Below are 18,756 nucleotides of genomic sequence, written 5' to 3' on the forward strand. Positions count from 1 at the left end.
TACCCTTAAGAGTCACTTGTAGTTCTTTTATATAACCTGCCCTTTGTCATATTTTAATATTAATGTCAATATTAAATATTGTAACTTTTTAATAACTTGACCAATTTTTATTTTGGGATATTGCTTTTTGTATATTAAATAACTCTGCCATATGTATATTTCAGTTGTAAAAATAAATACATGAGAATGTAAAGATTCCCTCAAAAAATAAATATTGAAAATTTAAGTCTTCTTAATTGAAGAGTTTTTGGCACAAGAATAAAAGGAGAGATCAATAGAATAAAATAGGCAGTCCAGAAACAGACCCATATACAAATGGGAATTTAGTATTAACTGTGTGACATTGTAGGTCAATGCAGGAAAGGTGATATTTTTAAAAAAGTATTTAGGCAACTGAGTTAATGTGATCTCTTTCTAGATGAAAAAACTATATAATCATAAAAGCTATACATAAAAAGTAGATTAATCTTTTTATAATATTCCATTAAAATTTTTTCTGTGCTTTGAAAGAAAGCTTGTTTGTTATAAAGGTAAAGCTTGATAAATTGGAATCTTCAAATTTATGTCAAACATGTTAGAACCTTTTCCCATTTGCTTGTTGCCTGTTAATTTGATGTTTTATGTTTGTTCTTTAATTCTAACAATATATTTCATTGGAAAGCATGGAATATTAGAACACATGAAAATCATTTATGCTGAACCTTTCTTTAATCAAACTTAAATGTTTTGTCACTTCCCTGCTAGTTTGTAGCTCATCCAAACTGCCAACAGCAACTTCTCTCCATTTGGTATGAGAATCTTTCTGGTTTACGACAGCAGACAATGGCGGTCAAGTTCCTTGTGGTCCTTGCTGTTGCCATTGGACTGCCCTTCCTGGCTCTCATTTACTGGTTTGCTCCATGCAGCAAGGTATGTACGTGAAGCCTACACCTCCATTATCTACTAGAAGAATGTCTTAAGTGGGGAAAAAACTTACCTTCAGAGTGAAAATTTAAGGAATTATAGTTGAGTTTCAGTAATCTTTATTGTTTTTAATATTATAAAATAACTCCTGTTTGGGCTCAAATAATTTTCTTGCTTTTATTGTCATAAAATAATACATGTTTGCTATAGGAAACAAAAAAATGGAAAAGATAAAATTCACCTGTAATATCACCACTGTTAATGTATGAAAGGAAACTCAGTAACTATATTAGTTTATTTCCTTTTACTCTTTTCTCTATGTATATCCATGCATATACTTTTATATTTCTAAATGAGGTCATAGTACCATTGAGCATATATTTCAAATGACATCCTAAAAGATGAAAACTTTTTCTGTTTCTCCTCTGGAAAAAATTGAGATGAAAGTTTTGTCTTGTATTTATTTTAGCTACTATGACCAGATAAATCTTAAAGGCAATCATGTAAATACTAGTGTAATACTTGTTTCAGTAAAGAATATATATATATATATTAGGGACTAAGTACACCAGAGCCTGAGAGCAAAAATAGCCTATTTTCTTAGCAAAAGCTATCTACCCATGCTTCGGTAAAAATGCTATGTTCAGATGGATCTAGCCTTTCATTAGCGTGACAGGACACGTTTGAGAAATATTGACCTATCATTCTGTTAACAAGTGGAGAAATTCGTGTCCTGCGTTGCTAACAAGCCTATTCTTTATGTTTTTGAAGCCACATTTCTGGATCTGTTGAACTCTGAGAGGCAGATTAAAATAATTCTGAAGCTTAGTGGCTAAATGTCTGCTGGACCATCTATTAATGTGCTATGTAGAAAGAACTATCAGTTGGGTTACTTCCAGTGCTTACACATAGGCATGATTCATTTTCAAACATCTGTAATATGTGGGCGCAAACACAAACATCACCATTACTAACATATTGTTTTCTAATTACTTTGTCATATTTTTGGTGTTTTAGCCATATAAGGACCGTTCAAAATGACTCATGCTAGAAAGCTTGTGCAAAGCCTTTTAGACAGTGGAAACATCCTAATTATTTCTAGTGATGATGATAGGAACTACAGGAAACTGGACGTTTTTTTCATGAGAGTAAAATCCATCATCATAGACATTTGCCCCTTAAAATATATAAGGCCAAAATTTGGTATCTTAGATACATAAAATATAAATGAAGAACATAAAATGAAAATAGTGCAATTTACTAGAAATGACATCTATAGTACAGATTTTCATCTAGAAAGTTGAAATTTTTCCCCTTTTTACTAGAAATGACAGATTTTGCCTGGAAAAATAATGTGTGTACATGGACATGGAGTGTGGAATGATAGACATCGGAGACTTAGAAAAGTGGGGGCTCAGAATAGGGACAGGTGGCGACACATTATTTAATGGGTACAGTGCATATTATTTGAGTGACTGGTACACTAAAAGCCAGGACTTCACCACTATGCAGTATATTCGTGTAACAAAATTGCACTGGTACCCCTTAAATTTAGACAAATACATTTCTAAATGTATTTCCCTAGAACATGAGTTATATCTATGTAGGTCGTCTCTTTGTTCTTCTTCTCCTTATATTTCCTGAGTCATCTGAGATTTAAACTGAATTAAAATAGGGGGAGTTTTTGAATTATCCCTGTTCTCATTCTGTGACCAGTTAAATTATAATCTCTTTCCTAAACTGAATAATTTTCCTTTTCCATAACCAGTGTGTTTGAAAGCATAATGTATTCCAGAGTGTCTGGTGCTTTGACACAGACTATTTTTGGCAGTCCTTAGAGTTACATATTTCTTAAATTTTGATTGAACTCTAATTAAACTGATTTCCTTTACTATTTCTTCTTCCCTGGCCATATTTCTTTCTGGCATCTGTTTTCCATCCTCGTTTATGAACATTGAGGCAAACAATCAAATTAAAAGGACATTGTCAAGGTATTTTTTTCTCCTATCCAATACCTATTTTACTGTTTTTATTCTTTGAGTCATGATGATAAAATCTATTTTATAGTTTTCTATTTATAATGAACATAAATATGTTTTACAGGCCACAGGAATTTTTTGTGGGAGGAGATTGCTTCAGCTAAATTGGTACTTTTATTCCAAATATATTTTAAAAATTTTGGATTTTCCAGTATATCCGTGAACATCAATAAGATCAAATTGCAGGCCTATGCACTGTGACTGAGTCCCGATTTCTGTTTAAAGTTGGTTTTGCTATAGGAAACAAAAGTTGATGTTCTTTTTTCCCCTTTCTGAAATCCCTTTTGTTTTTACTTGCCCTCTTTCTTCTACTGTAATCCAAACATCACTTGTTTTTGTTCATTACAATAAGAATAGTCACACTGCAATTACAAATCATTTTAGTTTAAGCTAGTCTCAACCTTTTTCATTTCTATGTGGTGTTGAGTAGCTAGGTATTTAGTCATCAATAAACACCTAAAAAGACTCTGACATATAATATTTAATGACAAGTATCTATTTCAATGCTTACCCTCAGTAATTTTCCAGGTACATCAGTTGTTCAATTTCTTCATCTAGCTCTCCTCTTTTACAATTATTTTTTGGAAATTTGTCTATATCCCAGAGTATATAGATGGCAAATCTTACTGAAAAGGGTAACTCCCTTCAATTCCTAAAGTCTAGTGAGAGATGCCAAAATCTCCCTCAGTTTAAAGAGAAATATAATTCTCAACTTTTGTAAGAAAAATAAAGGCTATGAGGTTTCAAACATGCCCATTTTAGTTTCTAGGCAACCAGCTTTCTGTTTGATTGTTAAAACAAAACAAAACAAGAAAACACCAACAAACAAACCTAAAAATACCCTAAGACTTTTAATAAGCAGAAGAAGATGCCTGGATTGACACTCCCTTTAGAATAAAATAAAGGAAGAGTAATATTATCTAAAGGTCAGTAGGCCAGTGGAGGAAGAAGGGAAGCCAGGTAGGGGCCAGGCACACAGATCAGACACCTTGCCCTGAAAACTGAAGATTGACTTTAGAGGTGTTCGGGACAGTTAAACTAAGGTTCCAGAGTTTTCAGATATCAATAATGTAGATAGCTTTATTTCAACTCCATTTTATGTCCCCAACCTCATGTTTTCTATTTATGTTATTTATTTGGTTCTATTTTAACTTATGCTCTACTGTATGATGTCCTTGAAAGCTGCTTCTCATTCTTCCTGTAACCAGGCAGGTGATAAATAACATTTTCATGAATTTCACTAACAGTCATTGCCTCTAATCCCAGTTTTCCCCAAACAGTCAAATAAATTGAGAATTTAAAAAGAAATAGTTTAGGATTTATAATGGATTTTCCCATGAGAAAGATATGGATTCCTGCAATAACTTTAATACACAGTTAAAACAAATCATACATAAAACATTATAGAATTAAAATTTTATGTATAACACATCATGGAAATAGAACATTGATGTTTATTTTTAATTGTTTATATTTAAAAAGAAAAATAGCAAAGGACAATAGAAGAAAATCAAACTTACTTTTTCTACCATTTGTTTTAATTTTGCCATCATTTGATTACTTGAGAGTTAGATTTTAAAAGGATCTTAAAAAAAACAAAACAATTTAAATCAATTCCATAGGTGATAGTATCTAAGCATTTTTTTACAGCAAATTTTTACAAAGTAACTTTGGATTGGCTCTGCAATCCTAGAATCTATTGGCTTAAAACTCTGTGTGTGTGTGTGTGTGTGTGTGTGTGTGTGTGTGTGTGTGTGTGTGTGTCTATGTCTATGTGTCTAGGTCTATTCTTTGGCCCTCTGTAACTGTGGGTTCTGCATCTGTAGATTTAACAAACCACAGATTGAAAACATTTGAAAACAATTGTGTCTGTGCTGAACAGGTACAGACTTCTTTTGCCATTATTCTATGAACAGCATATTGAATATTCTCAACACAAAGAAATGATAGATGTTTGAGATGATGGCTATGCTAATTACCCTGATCTAATCACTATATGTTGTATGTATTGACACATCACTGCGTACCCCCCATAAATATGTACAAATATGTCAATTTAAAAATGTCTCTTGTAACAAAAATTTACATAGCATTTACATGATAATATATAAGTAATCTCAGTATTAAAGTATATGAGAAAATATGCCTAGGTTATTTGTAAATATTATGATTTTATATCAGGAACGTGAGTAGCCTCAGAGTTTAGTATCCATGGAAGGACCTGGAACCAATCCCTCATGGATACCTAGGGACAACTGCACACACACACACACACACACACAGCATGAGAGAGAGAGAGAGATACAATACAATATCTCCTGTTTCTGGCCTAACATTCAGAATGTCAAGATAAGTTAATTGGTTCCAGCTCTAAGTTTTATTATTTTGAAAACCATATAGACAAATAAAGGTATGGAAATAGAGAACACCAATTGTTTTCCTTCCATGATAGCATTTATCTTTTCCGAGTCTTAAAAGATAATTCCTAATAATTTACATGTGTAGGCCCATTGATGAGAAAGTATGAAATTATTCTGTAAACCAAATAGAAGTATTAAGTTAGGGACAAGAATGCCTGGGTACAAGTTCCAGCTCTACCACTTATGAGATATGTGACCTTGAACAAGTTTCTTGACCTCACTTCCTCAGTTTCTTCATCCAAAGTGGGCATTTGAGGGCATCTACCCTTTTGAATTGTTGTAATGATTACAAGTTAACAGTGTAAAGCACTTAAAAGAGTGCCAACTAAGTGTTGGTTGCATTTTATTAGTTTGTAAAGTTTTCTGTGGTAATAAACTCATTTGAAAAGCTGTTGAAAGCTATGGACCATCTTCTAAAGGGCGGGGGAAACTGTACACACAGTTTGAGTTTTGTTCATTTCAGAGGATGTCCAGATCCCTGAGTCATATCCTAGATCCTCACTCTGCCGAAGTGAAGATCTGTACATCTTAGACAGAAATTAGTCTTATACTATAAAAGGCACACTAGCTTTTATTGTCCCCATATTTCATATAAGAATCTGGTTTTCACATAATTTAGGAAATGTGCTCATTGTCACTCAGCTAATGAGGGAATGAAACTGGAACCTGAACTTAAAATGTTAGACATTAAATCCAGTGTCCTTCCAGGACATTGTTCCAGTATACTATAGGAACCGCCCTGCTGCCCTGTCCTCAGTTGGGAGTTCTCTTCTTGGTACTCATGACTGTTACTGCATTTACAAGATCACCAAAATAGCAACATCCACTCAGGCCTCAATTGCATGCCTGTCAATGGAGTATATGTGAGGACACCCACCAAGGTTCTATACCTTGCAAAGTAGACTCAGTTTCATATTTTCAATGCCACTTCCTCAATACCTCAGGCCCACTAAATTAGTTGCTTTATATGAATAATGCTGACATTATTATGCCCCATATTTTGTCAACAATATTATATATTTTAAGAATTTAAATATCGTTTATTAGAAAAACACATGTATTTCGTTATTAATCAAGAACATCAGCACATGTAGGTGAGGAATGTGAACAAAATTTTATAACAGCATAAAGATATTACTCTATCACGAATTGCATAAATATAAACAATTAGGAGATGGTTGGAATATGCAGATGTTTATTCTTGCATGTATGTATGTGGGCTTTGCAAAGCGTACAAAACAAAGTTAAGATTTTCTTTTGGTGTGTGTTGTGGCAGATGGGGAAGATAATGCGTGGACCATTCATGAAGTTTGTAGCACACGCAGCCTCCTTCACCATTTTTCTGGGACTGCTTGTCATGAATGCAGCTGACAGATTTGAAGGCACAAAACTCCTTCCTAATGAAACCAGCACAGATAATGCAAAACAGCTGTTCAGGATGAAAACATCCTGCTTCTCATGGATGGAGATGCTCATTATATCCTGGGTAATAGGTAAAGACTGATTTTCTGTCATGTTTTTTCTTTGCAGTCTTAGCAGTTGGACTGAATGACACTGATTCTTTCACACATCAGTTATACAAATGTATGCAGCATGATACAATGCACCGCACATCATAATTTTCTTTGTGTTCTTAAAGTACAGTTCCTTGGGTTCATTATCAGTGCCATAGTCTTCTCACATGCTGTGCGTTTTTTTGCATTTCCAAGGAAAACCCAGGAAGAAAACCAACAGGATATTATCAATCACACCCCACCAGTGACACAAAGCTATTATGCCATTCATATTTCGAGAGAGAGCTGTGATTTCAAGCTTCAACACAACCACAATTTTCCATTGAGATTTGACAGGAATTGACGCTAATAGACACTTGCATTTATTGAACATTTATTATGTGCCAAGAATTATTCCAAGCACTTTATAGACATCAAATCACATCATTTCTCTGCACCTCAGTTTTCTAATCTATAATGTATAATCACATCTGTTTTATAGGATTTATGTAAGGATCAAGTAACTTTCTTTAGGACTCCTGGGTGGTAAGTGGAAGAGAAGGAATATGGTCTTAGTTGCTATACTATTTGTCTTAAGAATCAATCGTACATGTAGCATTAAATATAATACAAACAAGAAAGATATTTCAATTAGACATTTATGAATAAATAAATCCAGTGACTGTTAAGTGCCTTTGTTAAGTAATGAGGATACTAAAGTGAATGAGACATAGTGCCTGTGCTCAAGGAAGTTAAGTCTGGGAGGCAGGTCAGTAAGTAAATCAATAATTAAAATTCAATGTGACAAATGCTATAATTGAGGAGTCATTGGGATATTATGAACATACACAGATTGGGGGTATCTAAATCTGAGGTGGGCTGTGAAGTGGAAGGGGCAAGAAGCCCTTCCTGGACAGTACCTTCAATTTGATACTTTGAGGATAAGAGAATGTTAACCATATCTGTTTGGGGGACAAGGATACTACAAGGCACGGGAACATTAGAGATGTGAGACTACGGCAACACCTGGCACACTTGGAATATGATGAGTTAGGCAGAGAAGGAGTCAAGGTGCATTTATGGATGTGAGTGATGGGAGATAAGGGTGGAGAAATGGCTAGAGGATGCTTTTCAGCAATTGGTGATCTGATCTGATCATGTTTTAGAAAGGTCACAGTGGTTGTGAAATAGAGGGTGGCTTAAAAGAGTCCAGAGGCTGAGACTCAGTGGAAGTGCTCCCTGCTAGGAGGATGAGGCCTGGAACTTGGGAGATAGGGGAAAGGACTTGAGAACAACCTAATAGGTAAACCCCAAACAACTTGGTGATTATTGCACCTCAGAAGGGAGAGCTGTGGATTCTGCCTTGGATCAGTAGGTAGTGACTACAGTCTCTAAGAGGGAGAATACAGAAGGAAGACCATGCCTGGGACTGGAGGAATGAAAAGCTGATAAAGTTTAGGTTATGATTGACTTTGAAGTGCCCATGGAATTTCAAAGTGGAAATGTCCGTTCAGTAATATAAAGTATGATCCCTGGGAGTATTTGGGTTTTGAGTAAAGTTCTAGCAATCCTCAATTCCAGATGGTACTTAAGGCCCTGACTATGCATAAAATTACCTCGGGTTAACATATGTAAGATGTAAAGAAAATTAGGCTCAGGGGTTTTCATATAAATCCTTTAATAATCCATAGACTTCTCCATTCCCCCCATAACATCCCATCTCCCTCTTTAGGGACCTGGAGAAGCATTGTCAGTTTTGTATCACTTCTAAGGCAGGACATGTCTTCTTGGTTTAATGCTGGAGCTTGATGAGATGATCAATCAAAATATTAAGAAGCATTTTTCAAATTACCATAGGAATATTTTAAATGTAATTCAATAGCATTTGAGTTATTCAAAACTTTCAAATCACTTCATTTCCTGAATATGTTTTAGGGAAAAATAAGGATAGTGGCATAAAATGTGAATTGTATCACCAAAGTAATGATAAATCTTGGACACAGAAGATGGCTTTGATTTTATTCTAATTCTTTTCTAATTTAATTGATGAGGCTATAAAAAGAAATTATATTTCACTTCTAATGTCTGATTTAAAATAAGAATAAACAATCACTTTTGCATGGCCTTTATCTTGTTAAACTAAAAGCCCATGTCTCATAGTTTATTTTTTATGTGTTAGTACATGTAAGGTAAATAATACAGTACTTGGCACGATGGACATGTTCAAGAAATTTCAGAAAATTATAATTATTATTCAACTTTTCACTAAGCGTTTATATGTCACTTTTACATAGGAGTGCTATTTCCTATTAGGCAAAACATGACTGTTTTAGGACAAGATGAAACTTTGAAAAATTAAATTTTCTATAAGGGGTAAATAATTTTAAAAATTAAATTTTATATAGAGGGGTATGAGGAGAATGATTTATGGCAAATAATAAATTGAACATATTATATTTTACATATAAAAATACATATAAACTTGAGAGCACCCTAAAAGGTAAACCCCAAACAACTTGGTGATTACTGCACATCAGAAGGGAGGAGCTGCTAGTTCTGCCTTGGATCAGTAGGTAGTGACTACAGTGTCTAAGAGGGAGGATACAGAAGGAAGATCATGCCTGGGGCTGGAGGAATGAAAAGCTTTGAAAACAACTAGACTGCACGAGTTCAGTGAGTTATGTTTTACATAACATGTTCATTTTATTCTTTACCATAAATTATCCTCCTCATACTAGTCTTAGTTTTATTTATTTTTTATTTTATTTATTTTGAAACGGAGTTTCACACTAGCTGCCCAGGTTGGAGTGCAATGGCGCGATCTTGGCTCACCGCAGACTCCACCTCCCGGGTTCAAGCAATTCTCCTGTCTCAGCCTCCCGAGTAGCTGGGACTACAGGCATGCACCACCACACCTGGCTAATTTTGTATTTTTAATAAAGACGTGGTTTCTCCATGTTGGTCCAGCTGCTCTGGAACTCCCAAACTCAGGTGATCCACTCACCTCAGCCTCCCAAAATGCTGGGATTACTGGCATGAGCCACCGTGCCCGGCCGTCTGAGTTTTATTTTAAACTTTATATATATTTTTTCCTTTTTCACTTAGAAACCTAACGTAGGAATATTAAACGAGGCTTTAATCAAAAGCAATTTCTTTGTAACTTTTGTCCCACCAGTCTTTGTATTTGACTTCAGAGACTAACTAACAGTGTTTATTTAAAGGGAAAATAATGAACAAGTCAGGGCAGCTGATGCTTTTGTAGCATATGTTAGATTCCTGGTTCCGTTTCTGACACTGGTATTTTTTTTAAAGTTATTCTTGAAAGAAAGTTGTTGTACTTTCTGGAAATGTTAATAAGAAGTGGCCTACTTAGATGAGGTGTTGGGTGTGTTATGTGGGCTTGAGGGAGAGGACAACACTGTTAGTCACAAAGCAGATTTATCTAATGTTTAGTTGACAGAAAGTTGAAAGGCTAAATGACAAAACTGATGTGTCAGGAGATGTTGACAAGGCAGAACAGTGAGCTCAAATCAAATCAATGAAAGGACGTATAGCAGGAACACAGGGAGGCGGACATGCTTGAAGACACTTGTGAAAAGGGCCTTAGGAGCACTTGTCACTTAATGGTCAGTCTGAGCTGCTGAGAAAGCAGATGCAGTCCTGGGCTGACTCTTCAACAGAAGGAGAGGATGGCAGTTGAGGGCAGTAATTACCCAATGGCCAGACCACATCTGCAGGCCCCGGGTGCCCCGTGCAGCCAGTTGGCAAACTAAGGAGCATTTCAAGCACAACAGCAGTTTGGAGAGTGAGTCGTTCTCACAACAGCACTTGAGGGGCTGGGGAAGCTTACCCTAGAGGGTGAGGCATGGGGTAAGACCCAGTGGAATCTGAGGCTTGTTTATTCAGAGGGCCCCATTTAGAGAAAAAGAAGACAAAGGGAGGACTTAGAAGAAGCCTGGGCAAGTAAAGACATCTTGAAGCTTCAGTTTCATGGTTAACCTGCCTCTGCTAGAGAAAAACAGATTTAATGAGCACACAGGTAGGTTTTTTGGTTGTTTTTTTGTAAAAATAAATTTGAAGGCAGAGGGAGCTGACTCATTTGCTACCTCTCTAGAGGGCAAAAATAGAACCACTGCATCCACGTTGAAGGAATATTCTGAAAATTCAACAGTGGGATGAGCAGCCTTCAGAATTAGCGAAGCACCTTATTGCAAGATCTGTATGAGCAGAGGCTTGATCAGGCTTGATCCCTGTGAAGTCTCCTGCTTGCCGCGAGCTTGGACTTGATGCGGGATTTCAAACTCTCCTTGGCAGCTCTCAGGGGTCCTCAGGACAAATGAGACAGGAACTTTTCCTTTGAGCAGAATAGCTCACTTACTTGTTTTAGTTTTTTAAGCTTCAGGAAGACATCATTTGTGCCATGAATTCTACTTCTTAGAGAAAGAGAAAAGAAGATGGAGAAGTGGGAGGAACAAGAGGAAGGGAAGTTTTGAAAACTAGGCTGCATGAGTTCAAATGTCCCTTTAGTCCCCATGCTTGTTACTCTGAACCATCCTCATCTCCTAGTGAGGCTGACAGGAACCCGGTGACCACAGTGGGGGAAAAAAACTGCCGTATTTCCTGTCACAAATTTGATCCCCCAGATTTTATATTAAATCAATCCTAGTCCCCTCTTAACTTGAAATAACTCAAAATAAGTAATGAAGTCTTCTCTTAAATCCGTATCTTCTATGTTGCATTGAATACTGGCTTTAAGAAAAGGCACATGATGTGCTCTTGGAGATTAGAGATGGGGTGCTTCCTTAATCCCCACAGGGCTCTGCAGCTATTCATATAGCAGGTTCTGTGATTGACATTTAGGACCACTGTGAGTATTTGAGGCAGGTGGTTGCTGAGAGTAAAAGGTTAATTTCAACTCGAGGCTGTGAAGGACTTCTTGATGGTGACAAGTTTTGATCCGTTGTTGGAGTTTGGGTTGTATTCTCCAGATGGCTCCAGAAGGAGACAGGATGTCAGAGTAGAGTATCTTAATAGGGATAAAGCAACTTCTTTTTAATTAAAAAAGGGGGATTCTTCAAATTAAGAAAAACATACATGTGCCAATCGTGGAAAATTTTAAATAGTAAGTACTCAGTAAACGTTAGTCATAATTTTTTCCAAGTGCCAGACGCTGAGCTGTGTATTTCACATGAACTATTTTGTTTAAGGCTCATAACAATCCAGTGAAGCGGGAATGAACCAATATAATTTCCATTTTACAACCTGAGTTTTAGATAGTTTAAATACCTTATCAAAGACTTCATAACTGACAAATGGAAGAACAAATTCTCAAATCCATGGTAGCCTGTGCACCTAAATTCCTCAAATCCAGTGTTCCTAAATACTACACTAAAATTTTGAAGAAATAGGCAGTACTATTAATAATTCCACCAGAAAAAGGCAACTACTATTAATAAGTTCGTGTCATCCCATCTAGGCTTTCACTGTGCTGGTTTTAAATATAAACCATACATCATAACATAACATTTGAAACATTTTTACTTAGCATTACAATATAAAGGTTTTTGCAATGTATGTTAGTCCAGGTCCTCTAAGAAGCAGGCACAAAGATGAAATGTTCAACAGGTTTATTAAGGGAAATGGAAATTTTATTAAGGAACATTTCTTGTGAGAGGAAATGGTGAGAAAGCTGAGAAAGGTCTCAAAGGCTCTCAGGCAGGGCTATAAGTCAAACCCCAAGGGACAGAGAGAAGGCAGGAAGGTTGAGTAGAAGCATCCTAGATCTTTACACAGTCTAAGGAAAGCTTGGCAAGGCTGTCATGAATCCTTGAGCCAAAGTCAGCCATCAGAAGAGTCCCATGTCTCCCAAGAAGAGGTACCCTCAGTAATTGGATGAGAGCAGCCTGGGGGAGACATGGCCTTGGACAAAAATGGCAGTGGTTTTCAGAAGACAGTAGGTGAGGCCTGTGACCAATCAAATTCCTATAGTTGAATGTCACTGAGGCACATTCTCATGGTCACTGTCCCATGGTAATTAATAAAATATCACATTAAATGGCTTCATAATACTCCATCTGTGGAAGTCCCACTTCCATTTTACTTCTATTTTGAGGGTGTGGGTGTGTTTGGGTTATTATAAAGTATCCTACAATAATCATCTTTTAAATATATTTTTATGTGTGGAATTAATTGATCAGCAGGACATTTGTTATTTTAAAGTGTTCAATGAACTTTGTCAAATTGCTTTCAGGTATGCACTGATATTTCTGGACTATGATATTTGTGAGGATATGGGAATTATAGTGGGACGGCAGGCTGGGGCCAAATTTTGAAGGGTTTTGTAATGTCAGGCTGAGACCTTTCAAACATATTTTGTTCTAAAGAACAGCTAAGACTGAATGCAATAGAATTGATATTTTAACCCCTTTCTGATACAGGCATGATATGGGCTGAATGTAAAGAAATTTGGACTCAAGGCCCCAAGGAATATTTGTTTGAGTTGTGGAATATGCTTGATTTTGGTATGTTAGCAATTTTTGCAGCATCATTCATTGCGAGATTCATGGCATTTTGGCATGCTTCCAAAGCCCAGAGCATCATTGACGCAAATGACACTTTGAAGGACTTGACGAAAGTAACATTGGGAGACAATGTGAAATACTACAATTTGGGTGAGTTTACAGTAGAGTCAATATAATTAAAAATGTAGAATTTTCTTGTAAAACAGGTGTCAGTAGTAGTTTGGTTACTGCCCAATTCTCATAAAATTGTTCGTTTCCAACATCTGTATCTGAAGAATGAGCATCTATATGTGAGGAAGCATGCTTTCCGCTTCTTCCTTTGATTTTTCTACTCCCTGGAAAACTCTCTTAATCACAAGACCCATCTCCCTTTATCTCTTGGATCAATTGGCTAGTTACCAAACTTCATTGAGAATACATGTCTTATGTCCTGGATTTATTTTTCCCTCTTTTTTTTTTAAACTAAAAATAGTTCACATTTGATCTAGCTAGCTAGCTATCTGTATCTCTCTCTCTGTATACATATATATGTGTGTATATATGTATATGGATATATACATATGTGTATATATATGTATACGGATATACACACATATATGTGTATGTGTGTGTGTGTACATATATACGTGCAATGGAATACTATTCTACCTTTTAAAAGAAGAAAATCCTGTTATTTGTAACAACATGAATGAAATTGGAAGACATTATGCTGAGTGAAATAAGGCAGGCACAGAAAGACAAATGGTATATGATCTTACTTATTTGTAGAATCTAAAAAAAGTCAAACTCAAAGAGATAGAAGGTAATGGTGGTTGTCAGGGGCTGGGTTAAGGGGCACAAAATGGGGAGATGTTGGTCAAAGGTACAAAGTTTACAAAGCGTACACGGTTAGGGTGAATAAGTTCTGGAGATATACAGTATGGTGGCTAGAGTTAATCATCATGTACTGTATACTTGAAAATTGCTAAGAGTAAATTTTAAATGTTCTTACCACAAAAATGTAAATATGCGAGGTGATGAATATGTTAACTAGCTTCATTTAATCTTTGCACAGTGTACACGGACATATATGAAAACATCAAGTTGTGCCCCATAAATACATATAATAAAGTTCACATTTGAGTGCCATTTTCATTTAAGATACATAAAAAGTATTTGAAAACAAAGGAATTGTTGGGATCTCTGAGAGGTTCCCCAGTCAATAACACCACTGCTTCCCAACCAGTCTTAGAATTAATTGAAAAATAAAACAAGACATTAATATGGAGGCCAGATCATCACCTCTAACACTGATAAAATCCAGAGTGGATGACATAGGTCTGAGTCTATTAGCTAATGGGTTCAGTAATACTGAACCCCAGAATTAGGCAGACATATCCTCCAATTTCTAGATAGCAATGGACCAGGGCAGTCCTCCCCACAAAAAGAGGATGGCAGCTCCATGGATGACCAGAGGAGAATTCCCAGGACAGAGAAGGCAATGCTGAGCCAGCTATGCCCAGTTATTCATCCCAATTAAGCAATCAGATAAGTCGTTCCAGCTTTCCAGGAAGAAAGTGACTAAGAGATGGAAACTGGTTCAGTTATTTACTTAAGGAGACTACCACCTCGTAGAAACCTGGATGGGGAAAATATATTCCCTTTGAATACTCATTTCAAACCCTCTGATAAGAAATTAGTTAACATTCACTTGTGAGTTTATTGGCAATATCACATAAGGGCTCCATTATTATTAATGTTTATTTTAATGAAAGATTTTTAAAAATGCACTTAATTAAAAAAATTCAAAGCTATTTGTAGATAATACTTATATTCAAAGCACTATAAAAAAGGAAACTGCTTTTATTAGTTTCTTGTTATCCTTTCCTAATTCCACTTCTCAACAAATAAGCAAATTCAAATTTGTAATTATGTTTTTCCCCTTTCTTACACACTCTTTTGTATTTTTCTTCATAATGGTTTCTTAATTGCATTTTTGATGACCTGATGTAATAATGCCAGAAAAAAATCATAAGTGAATAATTGCTACATTTTATGGTAAAAATAGACTTGAGTGTCCAATAAAAGTTACTCCTAATAAATTTAAATGACTACAAATATGCTACAAGCCTAAAATTATAGTGTAATTATAGTTTAAGACTGAATAATAAACACTACCATTTATTAAGTGCCAGGCACTTGCTAAACACGGAACGTATGCTGACTTATTGAATTCTCACAAAGACAAGAGAGTTAGAGGGGACATTGTCTCATTTTCAAAAATCGGGAAACAAAACTAAGAGAAGTAGTTTTGTAAGTTCTTTGATATACGTGTATGTGTGTACATATATATACATGAACTTTTACAGATACTGAGTCTATAGTCTGAACTCTTAACTATTATGCTATCCCCTTATGAGAAATTGCTAGCAAACCAGGAGAGTCATGTTCTCAATAAACTAAGAAGCTCAAATATAGCAGACACTTAAGAAGCCCTTTAAGTTAAGAGACTTCCATTCGAAAACGTATAGGATTCTAACGTAACTATATTTCTTTCACAGAAAAAGAAGTTACCTAAATAAACAACTTGAAGAAACTCACACAACTCTTTATCTTTGCTTTTTCCTAGCCAGGATAAAGTGGGACCCCTCTGATCCTCAAATAATATCTGAAGGTCTTTATGCAATTGCTGTAGTTTTAAGTTTCTCTAGGATAGCTTATATTTTGCCAGCAAATGAAAGCTTTGGACCTCTGCAGATATCACTTGGAAGAACAGTCAAAGACATCTTCAAGTTCATGGTCATATTCATTATGGTGTTTGTGGCCTTTATGATTGGAATGTTCAACCTCTACTCCTACTACATTGGTGCAAAACAAAATGAAGCCTTCACAACGTATGTGATCTCAGATGTTTTGATCATAGTTACTGCAAATTAAATAAATATTAGTTTAACAGTGTTTATGTAAGTCCATGGGATAAATAATGTTTTGGTAAAGACTTCATCTCTAGTTCCTCTTGCAAAATGAGGGGATTTTAAAAATGAGTTGGAGGGACTCTAAAATGTAGGAACCTTTCTAATATTAAATAATAACTAACATTTTTAGATCCAGGTAAATACCTTGCATGCCTCCCTTTATTATCTCTATTTCACCAAGAGGAAACTGAAATTCGCAAAAATTAAGTAATTTGCTGAATATTCCATAGCTGTATGTGGAACAGCCAGGGTGTAACCCTTGCTTGCTGACTCTAGGATCTGTTGCTCTGAACTCCCTTACCCTCCTGCTTACAGGGGACTCCTGGGGACACTAACTATGAAAACAGCTGCTTTCCTAATTGAATTGCTCAGATCTTATTACTGAGTAGATCTGACTTATCAATAGTGACAAGAGTTTTGACTTATGTTCACCATGGACACATTTTTTTTTTTTTAAATAAAGTGTGTTTGGAATAGATTATTTAAATATTAGGTCTGCAGTGTTACAATGAGAAGCAACAACTGAAACATAAGCCTACTGTTTTCCATATTTCTCTGAAATACAGTTTGCCAGGGAAATGTAACCACCTAAGTTAAGCAAATTGCCTTAGCTTTGGTCAATAATTAGGCCTATAGCATTGAAATTCCTACCTAAGACATGTCAGTGATTTTGGTAACATTGTCTGTTTATATTGTTATATTTTCCATTAAGATGTATATGATTATTATCTATTTATTGGATATGAGTAGAAGTATAGATCAGCAGGAAAACTAAAAGGATTCTAACAAATTATGTTATTTTTAAGTAGTACATTTAACAATTCCATTGCCAAAGCTATGGATTATTTAAGTGTTCATATCTGTGGTTAGAAATTATGTTAATAGCATTTATTGAGTGCTTTTTATGTGTTTATTGAGTTATGATTATGTACTTCATATGCACAATATTACCCCATCCTTGCAGCAATCCTATTGTAACCATTTTACAGAAAAAAGTGAGCTTCCGAGAAATGAAGATTTTTTTTTTTAATAAATAGTAATTTGCAAAGACACTAAATCAACTCACTTTTATTACGGTAATATTGTTATTTACTTATACACTTTATTTCTTTTCTTCTTTTATTTTTCCCCAGAGTTGAAGAGAGTTTTAAGACACTGTTCTGGGCTATATTTGGACTTTCTGAAGTGAAATCAGTGGTCATCAACTATAACCACAAATTCATTGAAAACATTGGTTACGTTCTTTATGGAGTCTATAATGTCACAATGGTCATTGTTTTGCTCAATATGTTAATTGCCATGATCAACAGTTCATTCCAGGAAATTGAGGTATAATCTTCAATACATTGTTATCATTTGTGCCTACATGTTTTAATTATTCCAAGGACTAACTCAGCAATGAGGATGAAAGTATGGATTGCTCTTCCCCCTTTGTTCATTCCCTGTTTTATACACTCGTTTGACCAGTAATCTGGAAAAGTTTAACTCTTTGCTTCCACATGCAACATCAATAAGGTGTCATGGGGCAGTAAGGCATAAGAAGCAGAAATGCTGATTTGATATCGATTTAATAAAAAAAACTTTAGAAATACTATATCAGCATGAATTTATATTTTATTCAAAAATTACTGCTTATGAATACTATTATTCTCCAAGTCTTTTTTGAGTGATATTCAAAATTGACCTTTTCTCAAGTTGAGATTAATAGTGTAAATTTTTATTCCAGAAATCTTTCTCTGTGTCCCAAATAATGAGTGGTATATTGTGGGATAAAAGAGAATAATTTTTCATAGCGTTTTTCAGAACGTAGGAAAATACATTTATATCTATCAGGTATTTATAAACACATGGGAACTTGGAGATTCACAGTCTTGTACAACTGTCAAAATTTTAGACAAATTTAAGAAAGAGTGTGTGAATAGAATGTTAACGTTTTGAAAAAATCTTGGAATGATCATTGGGGTCTGGGAGTGTTTATAGGCATTGTCCTCCATCTAGCCACACAATGGTAAAAGCATCCCAGTAATTCTGTTTATGCATTTCCTTGCTGACCTGTCATGTGTATTTGTATAGGATGACGCCGACGTGGAGTGGAAATTTGCAAGAGCCAAACTCTGGTTCTCCTACTTTGAGGAGGGGAGAACACTTCCCGTACCTTTCAATCTGGTGCCAAGTCCAAAGTCCCTGTTTTATCTCTTACTGAAGCTTAAAAAATGGATTTCTGAGCTGTTCCAGGGTCATAAAAAAGGTTTCCAGGAAGATGCAGAGATGAACAAGGTAACTTAGCTTGATAATGTATAATTGTATTCTTTAATGCTGAGACTACTGTAACCATTGTGCCACATCCTCTTTTTTTTTTTTTTTTTTACTATTATTATACTTTATGTTCTAGGGTACATGTGCACAACGTGCAGGTTTGTTACATG

General features: G+C 35.4%; 1 protein-coding gene and 1 long non-coding RNA gene across 3 annotated transcripts in view; one reads left to right on the plus strand and one right to left on the minus strand.

Annotated features, from left to right (window-relative positions):
- The window catches only part of TRPC6 (transient receptor potential cation channel subfamily C member 6), a 132,090-nt gene that overhangs the window by 92,296 nt on the left and 21,038 nt on the right, over positions 1-18,756 (plus strand). Inside the window, exons 3-8 of the mRNA XM_031653018.1 lie at positions 745-909; positions 6,639-6,855; positions 13,293-13,526; positions 15,985-16,249; positions 17,464-17,659; positions 18,404-18,607. Coding sequence (XP_031508878.1) covers positions 745-909; positions 6,639-6,855; positions 13,293-13,526; positions 15,985-16,249; positions 17,464-17,659; positions 18,404-18,607 — 1,281 coding nt within the window. The remainder of the gene's footprint in view (positions 1-744; positions 910-6,638; positions 6,856-13,292; positions 13,527-15,984; positions 16,250-17,463; positions 17,660-18,403; positions 18,608-18,756) is intronic.
- The window catches only part of LOC103877845, an 82,905-nt gene that overhangs the window by 42,508 nt on the left and 21,641 nt on the right, over positions 1-18,756 (minus strand). The gene's annotated exons all lie outside the window — the stretch shown is intronic.

The sequence above is a fragment of the Papio anubis genome, chromosome 12 (assembly GCF_008728515.1).
Source record: "Papio anubis isolate 15944 chromosome 12, Panubis1.0, whole genome shotgun sequence".
NCBI lineage: Eukaryota > Metazoa > Chordata > Mammalia > Primates > Cercopithecidae > Papio > Papio anubis.